The 8,287-nt window shown below is 43.8% G+C and overlaps 1 protein-coding gene across 1 annotated transcript in view; it reads left to right on the top strand.

Moving 5' to 3' along the window:
- Positions 1-1,382: 1,382 nt before the first annotated feature.
- The window catches only part of BRCA1 (BRCA1 DNA repair associated), a 47,740-nt gene continuing 40,835 nt past the window's right edge, over positions 1,383-8,287 (top strand). The window contains exons 1-2 of the mRNA XM_033169205.1: positions 1,383-1,469; positions 3,017-3,110. Of these exons, the coding sequence (XP_033025096.1) occupies positions 3,031-3,110 (80 nt within the window). The 5' untranslated portion in view covers positions 1,383-1,469; positions 3,017-3,030. The remainder of the gene's footprint in view (positions 1,470-3,016; positions 3,111-8,287) is intronic.

Below are 8,287 nucleotides of genomic sequence, written 5' to 3'. Positions count from 1 at the left end.
TACGATTTGAATGGAGGCTGCGAGGGGGCACCAGTACATAAGCTTTCCTCCCCCGCCCGCCCCCCAAAAGCGGAAAATATGATTTCTATCTTCTTTCTGACTCAGGCCTTATTTCATGTGGCAGGAGTGGGGGGAAAGTAGGCTGGTCACCCCTAAAACACTTCGTCCACCTTTTAGGTATTAAATTTTAAGAGGATGAGAGGAACAAGCTGTCACTTCTGGATCCTTAGGCGACACTACAACTCCCATGATGCCCTTCCCTCATTGTTGGAGCGGGAAATAGACGCTTCCCATACAGAAGCGTCGCGTTGGAAGGGATCCTGTGGGTCATCTAGTCCAACCCGCTTTAATGCAGGAATATAACCCACTTCTTGGTATTGTCTGCCTGTTCTTTATTGTTTCTGTCTGTATAGCCCGCCTCAGTTGAACTACGAAAAGAAAAGGAAACTCCAGTGAAAACACTGCGGAAGTGGGGGTGGGAAGTCAATTTCTTTTTTTAATTGAAATTTAACAAAATTCAACAAATGCAAGTCAGTTTCTGAAACAGTTGAAATGAAGATTATTGCAGAAATGTTTAAGGGAAAACACGCAACAAATGCAAAGAAAGGAGACCCTGTAGCTCAACAGCGGAGTATCGCAAGCAGAAGTTCCCCGGACCCCGGTTCAACCAACCCCCACTGGCGACTCAAACCAGCATTGCGGAGAATCCCTGCCTGAAACCCTGGAGAGCGGCTGCCAGTCAGTGTAGACAATACTGAGCCGCTAAAGCTGCTCAGCCTCCCTTAAACGTTGCTCAGAAATTGAGGTTAAATACAGCGCGATTTATGGTGCTGGAGGAGACTCTTGAGAGTCCCATGGACTGCAAGAAGATCAAACCTATCCATTCTCAAGGAAATCAGCCCTGAGAGCTCACTGGAAGGACAGATCCTGAAGTTGAGGCTCCAGTACTTTGGCCACCTCATGAGAAGGGAAGACTCCCTGGAAAAGGCCCTAATGTTGGGAAAGATGGAGGGCACAAGGAGAATGGGACGACAGAGGACGAGATGGTTGGACAGTGTTCTCGAAGCTACTAACATGAGTTTGGCCAAACTGCGAGAGGCAGTGAAGGATAGGCGTGCCTGGCGTGCTCTGGTCCATGGGGTCACGAAGAGTCGGACACGACTGAACGACTGAACAACAACAACACAGCGCGATTCCCTCTGCTGTCATTTCCCGCGCGGCCAATGGGGGGAGAGAGTGGGTGGGTGGGGAAAAGAGTGACGTTCTGGTTCACGTGATCACGACGGATGCGGAAGCGAGGAGATGATTGGTTGGCGAACAGGTTGCCTAGGGGACGGTTCTGAAAGAAGGCGCGAAAAGGGGCCAGAGAGACGGTTAGTTAGGGGAAGAGAGCGCGCGCGTGACGACTGACTGAGGGGACATAATGCGTGAGGGAAGAGAGCGAAACGGGGTTTGGCGTTTGTCTTGAGGTATCTTTAAATGGGGGTGGGGGGCGGCGGCGGCGAGAGAAGGCTAACAGCGTCCGGGTAGCCGGCGGGGGAAATTCCTTTCGGGGCGCAGTTAAAAGACCGGACGAGTGACGGGGAAAGCTTGTGAAATGGAAGGGAGAGTTGCGGGTGTTGTGTGTCTTGAAGACTCGGGATTTCTCCCAGTTTTTAATAGAAGGTCGGGGGCACAGCGGTGTTTTCCTAAATTAAAACCAGGGACTTGCTTCATCAAACGGCGGCTGTTTAATTTATTTTAAAATGTGTTTCTTTTTTGGGTGGGTTGTTATTGGGTTGTTGCTTTTTATTTTGATTATCTATTTTGTTTGTATATTCTGATTTTGTTCTTTGAACCGCCCCGAGACCTTCGGGTATAGGGCGGTATATAAATTAAATAAATAAATAAATAAATAAATAATTGATTTATATTTATAACTTTTGTTAGCCGCTTTATCTCGCCCGGGGCAACCCAAAGCCACTTACAAAACAAACCAACATTAAAACTGAGGGGTTGGGGGGGGCAGTGCATTAATCATAGAATTGTAGAGTTTCAGAAGGGACCCCCGAGGGTCATCTAGTGCAACCCCTTGCAGTGCATTAAAAACATCCCACCCACTCCTAAAAGGCCACGGAGAGTTAAAGGTTATAAAGGAAAGTATTTGCCTGGTGCCTAAAGCTAAATGAAGGCGACAGGCAAGCAATATATTCCCGAATCAGTGGGTTTCACTTCTCTTCTGTTTATGGTGGGTAGCCAAGTTTTTCTCGCTTCAGTTTTCTCTAATAGGTGAGACAGGGTGGGGTCTGGTGCGCATAGTTTCTTCCGGCCAGCATTCATGCCTTTGCCAGCACCCTGCAACTGGTTAGGTGTATTTGTGGCCTTCTTCAGGCCTTCCTGGTGCATCCTTAGCCCTTCCTTAAAATGACGCCATTGCCCCTCCCCTTCATCCATTTCTAAGAGAAAGGGGTGGGAGTTAAAAGGGAAAAAGATAGAGTAGCCTGTAGTGCAACACACTTCTATTGAAATTGAATATTTCAATGCTACATGGTTTCTACTATATAGGATAGGAACAAATTTATACGTTTATTATCATTCATTTAATCACGATGTTAAAAGTTATTAGTAACATTCAGGGTTTATTGATAGCAACAATAATCCTTCTGTGAGAAAAAGTGTCCAGTGATCCTGCTGATCCTCGTTTGTTCACCATATATCTACATAGCAAGTAATTATGCTGTGAGTGAAGCATGCATATGATCGGGTTGTAAGCTTGCAGTTGTCTGTCTACTTAGCTGAGAGTAACTTTAAAAAAAAGGAGTCACTGGGTTGAACTGAAATGTTACTGGATTTCAGAATAAAGGTCATTCTTACTGGTTCATCTGCACACTTACTGTGGGTGTAAAAGTCCCCTGTACTCAATAGGCCTTATTTCCAAGTCAGTCTGGGCTACCAATTTAATAGAATCTTAGGTCTGAAACTAGTTTAGGCCTAGAATGCTAGACTATTTTAACATGAAGCCTTTTAATTTTTGAAGGTGTAGAAGACATTATGGATTCCTCCATTCCAAGCATTGCGGAGGTTCGTGGCATATTGCTGGCTATGCAGAAGAACTTGGAATGCCCAATATGGTATGAAAAAAAGATAGTGTCCCCTTGACTTCTGATTCAAAATACAATATCTAAAGACTGTCCTTAGAACTACTGTTCTTTGAACGTGGGTGTCACACGTTCTAAAGTAGAAGCTTTCGATCTTGTGAAAGAGGACTGGGAAGATGAGAGAATGTGAATGCCATGATTTCCTGTTAGGTTTCAACTGAGCCTGTATCTTTCAGATTCTTTTTTCTCAATTAATAATAATAATAATAAATTTATTGTTTATACCCCACCCATCTGCCTGGGCTTCCCCAGCCACTCTGGGTGGCTTCCAACAAAATATTAAAATACAGTAATCCATCAAACATTAAAAGCTTCCCTAAACAGGGCTGCCTTCAGATGTCTTCTAAAAGTCTGGTAGTTGTTGTTCTTTTTGACATCTGGTGGGAGGGCGTTCCACAGGGTGGGTGCCACTACCAAGAAGGCCCTCTGCCTGGTTCCCTGTAACTTGGCTTCTCGCAGTGAGGGAACCGCCAGAAGGCCCTCGACGCTGGAACCCTTTATTAGTTTTATATATGACATCCAAACAACACAAAAAACACAGTAAGCCTTTTGCCAGTTGCAAATGAGTAAGAAGCAGGGAAGGCACATCTCTATTGCTTTTTCATAAAAAATCAAGCTTTTTATCTGAAAATTTATAGTATGCGTGGAGTGCTTTTTCATAGAATGCTCCTGCCAGCTTGCTGTATTTGTGCCACATTGTTCAAAATTGACCCTATATGAATGTGCAGTGACAGTCCTCCTCTGGCTTATTTCATTCTCTGACCTCCTATGTCTCCTTATGGCACATGTGCAGTATTGGTTTGAACTAGCTGAATTGTCATAGGAGTCCTCTGAAGATTGCTGTAAAAATCAATAAAGATGCTAGGAATTTTTTATTGGAGATCTCTAGTTGCTTTAAAGAATTACTAGGATTCTTTGCTTGGGAATTGCAGCAGTTAAATAAGCTTGAAAATCGTTTAGGATTCTAGTATAGATGTGCTATAGCAGGCTTTGGTCAGTTAGAATATAAAGCCATAGTAAAATATTATATGCATTCATAGTGATGTTCATAGCTAAGAGTTGGGTTTGCTATTTTTGGATTGTAGAATGGTGTCTGGGTCTTTGGAGATTTCCTCCCCCCCTTCCTATTACTTTGAGGGGGTCAGCTTGCATGATGCTTGAGTCCCTTGCAAATGCTAGGGGCCTGGACCCAGCAAGGGTTAAAATCTAATGGGGGATTTGATTGTTGAAGTAGCCAGACCAGCTTCTTGGTGAGTGAATGGGCCTAAGCATGGTTGTTAGTGTAACAAAGGAAGTGGCTTTGTACCAGAGGACAAATGAGTGAGCCCTCTCCTTTACCTGTCTGGTGATGAGAGGGACAATTGCCAGAGTGGTGGGTGAGAGAACTGGGCTAGAAGCATGCAGCAACTTAGAGAGAGTCATTCTTGATTTCAACTTGAGTCCAAGGTTGTGACCGGGAGAAGCAATAGCTCTTGGAGTGTTAATGCTGTGATTCCCTCAATCTTGGGCTCAGGTTACATGTGTGTGTAAATAAACCATATATCACAAAGAGACTACAGTCTTCACCGTCCCTCATTCCAAGGAAACCAAATCCTGGGTGTGCGCCTGGAAACCCTGGCATCTCACAATGCTGGGAGATTGGGGTGACATGCAACACTATGCTGGTGCTAAATACTTGTTGTCATGGCAGCAAACACTTGGGGGCGCCATAATCAAGGACATAAGTGTTACACTAGAAAATGCAGTCCTAGCATCAGACCATTCCTAATATGTTTCATGCTTGTTTTATTACGTGTATTGTATTCTTATGGGATCTTTAAATGAAGATCATTTTGGTCCAGAATGTTTTATAAAACCAAGCAGATACTTGTCATCCTGACAAGTCAGAAGTACTGTTTTGGGGGGACGAGGGACAGCGGGTGTGGAGGACTCCCTGGTCCTGAATGGGGTAACTGTGCCCCTGAAGGACCAGGGGTGCAGCCTGGGAGTCATTTTGGACTCACAGCTGTCCATGGAGATGCAGGTCAATTCTGTGTCCAGGGCAGCTGTCTACCAGCTCCATCTGGTATGCAGGTTGAGACCCTACGTGCCTGTGGACTGTCTTGCCAGAGTGATGCATGCTCTAGTTATCTCCCGCTTGGACTACTGCAGTGCACTCTACGTGGGGCTACCTTTGAAGGTGAGCCGGAAACTACAACTAATCCAGAATGCAGCAGCTAGACTGGTGACTGGGAGTGGCTGCTGAGACCATATAACACTGGTCCTGAAAGACCTACATTGACTCCCAGTATGTTTCTGGGCACAATTCAAAGTGTTGGTGCTGACCTTTAAAGCCCTAAACGGCCTCGGCCCAGTGTACCTGAAGGAGCATCTCCACCCCCATCATTCAGCCTGGACACTGAGGTCCAGCTCTGAGGGCCTTCTGGCAGTTCCCTCCCTGAGAGAAGTGAGGTTACAGGGAACCAGGCAGAGGGCCGCCTTAGTAGTGGCGCCCACCCTGTGGAATGCCCTCCCATCAGATGTCAAGGAAATAAACAACTACCTGACTTTTAGAAGACATCTGAAGGCAGCCCTGTTTAGGGAGGTTTTTAATGTTTGATGTTTTATTGTGCTTTTGATTCTGTTGGGAGCCGCCCAGAGTGGCTGGGGAAACCCAGCCAGATGGGCGGGGTATAAATAATAAGTTTATTATTATTATTATTATTATTATTATTATTATTATTATTATTATTTTATTTTGATAATCACCACAGCTTGTCTAAGATGTTCAATTAAGCTCAGTTCAGATGTTGTGGACAAACCATAGACGGAGCATCAGACTGAGGTGTGGTAAACCCGTTCACTTCCTGATTTGCAATAACCACAGTTTTCCATGATCTTCAAATCAAGCAGACTATGGTCACTGATAACCAGAGTTATCTCCAAATCAGAATTCAAAAACTGGTTTGAAGGGAATGTGTCAAATTCTGGTTATTGCATTTACATCACAGTAAATGCTAGGTAACACAAAACATTAAAAGGAAGGGGGAATTGGTGTGTGCAAGGGGAGGATGGGGCATATGACTTTATAGCACATTCCTGATGGCCAAATTATGATTGGGCTGTTATGTCACAATTGAGCCATACCCTTGATTTTTATATCAAACCAAGAAGACATTCTGTTATCCTTTATCAGACAACTGCATAAGGAGTTAATTCAATACAGTACCAAAAATACAGTACTACCAAATTGGGAATTTGCAAGTATGACCTGGAAGTGTGTGGGATGTGTGTGTTAAGCATTTTGTTGAAAGAGCAGATGGTTCCTGAAATGGATATTTATTATTAAAGCTGGGTTGTTTCAAGAGAGCGAAAAATCACCATGGGCAGTGTTTCCAATATCTATCTTAAGAGCCTGAAGCAATAGTTAATTCGGAACCAACTGTGATGGGGTGGTGGTGGTTGTCCGCAGATGCATTACACTTACCAGCTCCCTTAAAAGAATAACCTTATGGCACTTTAAATATTAACAGATACGAGCTTCTGTGGACTTCAGCCCACTTCGTCAGGTGTTTAATCAGCAGAAGTATATACATAAATGGTTATAGGAGGTGGGAGGAGGGAAATAGTGGGCCCAACAGGTTATGAAATGCAAAAAAATAACGGCCTGTGACATATCTATGCAAAGCTCAAACCTATATACAAGATAAGCAGAGTGACTTCAATAGCAATATGTGGCATAAAACTCAATCTAAATTTGCTATCCTGATTTCCTCATGTAGTGGGAGAGAGAACCTTAACTTCAGTTGTGTTCTAAATGGATAGAATCAAACTTGCTGACAGACGTTCAGAAGTTTCATGCTTTTTTTTTTTTTTGTTAAAGAACTGACTTTCAAGAAGGTATCAGAGTGGCCCAGGAGAGTGGTTCCTAATTGGTGGTCTGCAGACCCTAGGGGGTCAGCATAACCCACATAGGTAGTGCTAGGAACTTAAAGAGCAAATCTCAAAGTGGTTTACAACACATTAAAACATCAAATCTAGACCAAAGCAAATTCAAGCTTCAAGGAAAATATACCAGATGCTTCTCTGAGTGACATTTTGCTTTCTCCAGTCACCAGCCTGGCATCCAGAGATCTCCACGTGGTCGCAATTGGACCTACACCAGTCGCAAAATACACCTAATGCCTGGCTAATTTTTAATACTGCACCCAGGGGGTTCATGGCACCATTCACATAAAATAGAGATATCAAAATTTTCAAAAGTAGGGGTTTTCATGGCTTGGCTTTTGGAAAACAGGGGATCCACACATGGGCGTAGCCCATAAAAATACACATCAAACCGGGGTTCTCCGTCCCCCCCAAATCCTGGCTGTTGTGTCGTGGGTGCGATTTTAGCTCTTCGTGTAATCAGCTCTGGGTAGTGATTCAGCATGCTAGCAAGGATATGCTAGGAGTCAAGTCTAACAAGAACAATCTCCTTTATTGCAGTAGGAACTTGACTGACTGGAGGGCAATGGCAAGCTCCTTTTATACTCAGGAACAGGAGTTGGGGAAAGGATACATTTAGATTTTGGCAGGACCCAATCAGAGTAAGGATCCAAATTGTGCCAACAAGTTAACCAATAGCAACTGTCACCGCACCCATTTGAATCACTCTGGAGCAGGAAAGGTAGTTACAGAACTAGCAGTGAAACTCATGTATGCATATTAAACCAATACATAACGCTGGCTATGCCCATGGATCTGCACTACTTCACTAATTGAGAACCACTGTGCTAGGAGATTTGAAATGTTATTCCACTGGTTTCTGAATGTTATCATTTTAGATTGGTATCCATATGTTCTTTGGTATGGAGACTATTTGCCCTATGTAGACAACAGGAATGTATTGTTGGCAGGTAATGGCATGTTTCAAGATCGTTTTGTGTTGTTTAGTTTTTGAATTTATGAGCTTCTGCTAGTAGACCGTTGCCTGAGTAAATATGGGGACAGAATTGGCATCTAGATTTGTTGCAGGGCCTAATACAGTACCAGGGTTGTATCAGATGATAGTTGTACTCGGAGTACAACCATTGAAGTTAGTTGGTCTTAGTTGGATACAATCCCATGGTTTATGTCTCTGTTAATGAGCAGCTATATGAGATTAGGTGGCTGTCTCTATGCAAGGACAG

The sequence above is a fragment of the Lacerta agilis genome, chromosome 14 (assembly GCF_009819535.1).
Source record: "Lacerta agilis isolate rLacAgi1 chromosome 14, rLacAgi1.pri, whole genome shotgun sequence".
NCBI classification, from domain to species: Eukaryota; Metazoa; Chordata; class Lepidosauria; order Squamata; family Lacertidae; genus Lacerta; species Lacerta agilis.
Note: the sequence above shows the minus strand (reverse complement) of the source record. Positions and strands in the feature narration are given on the sequence as shown.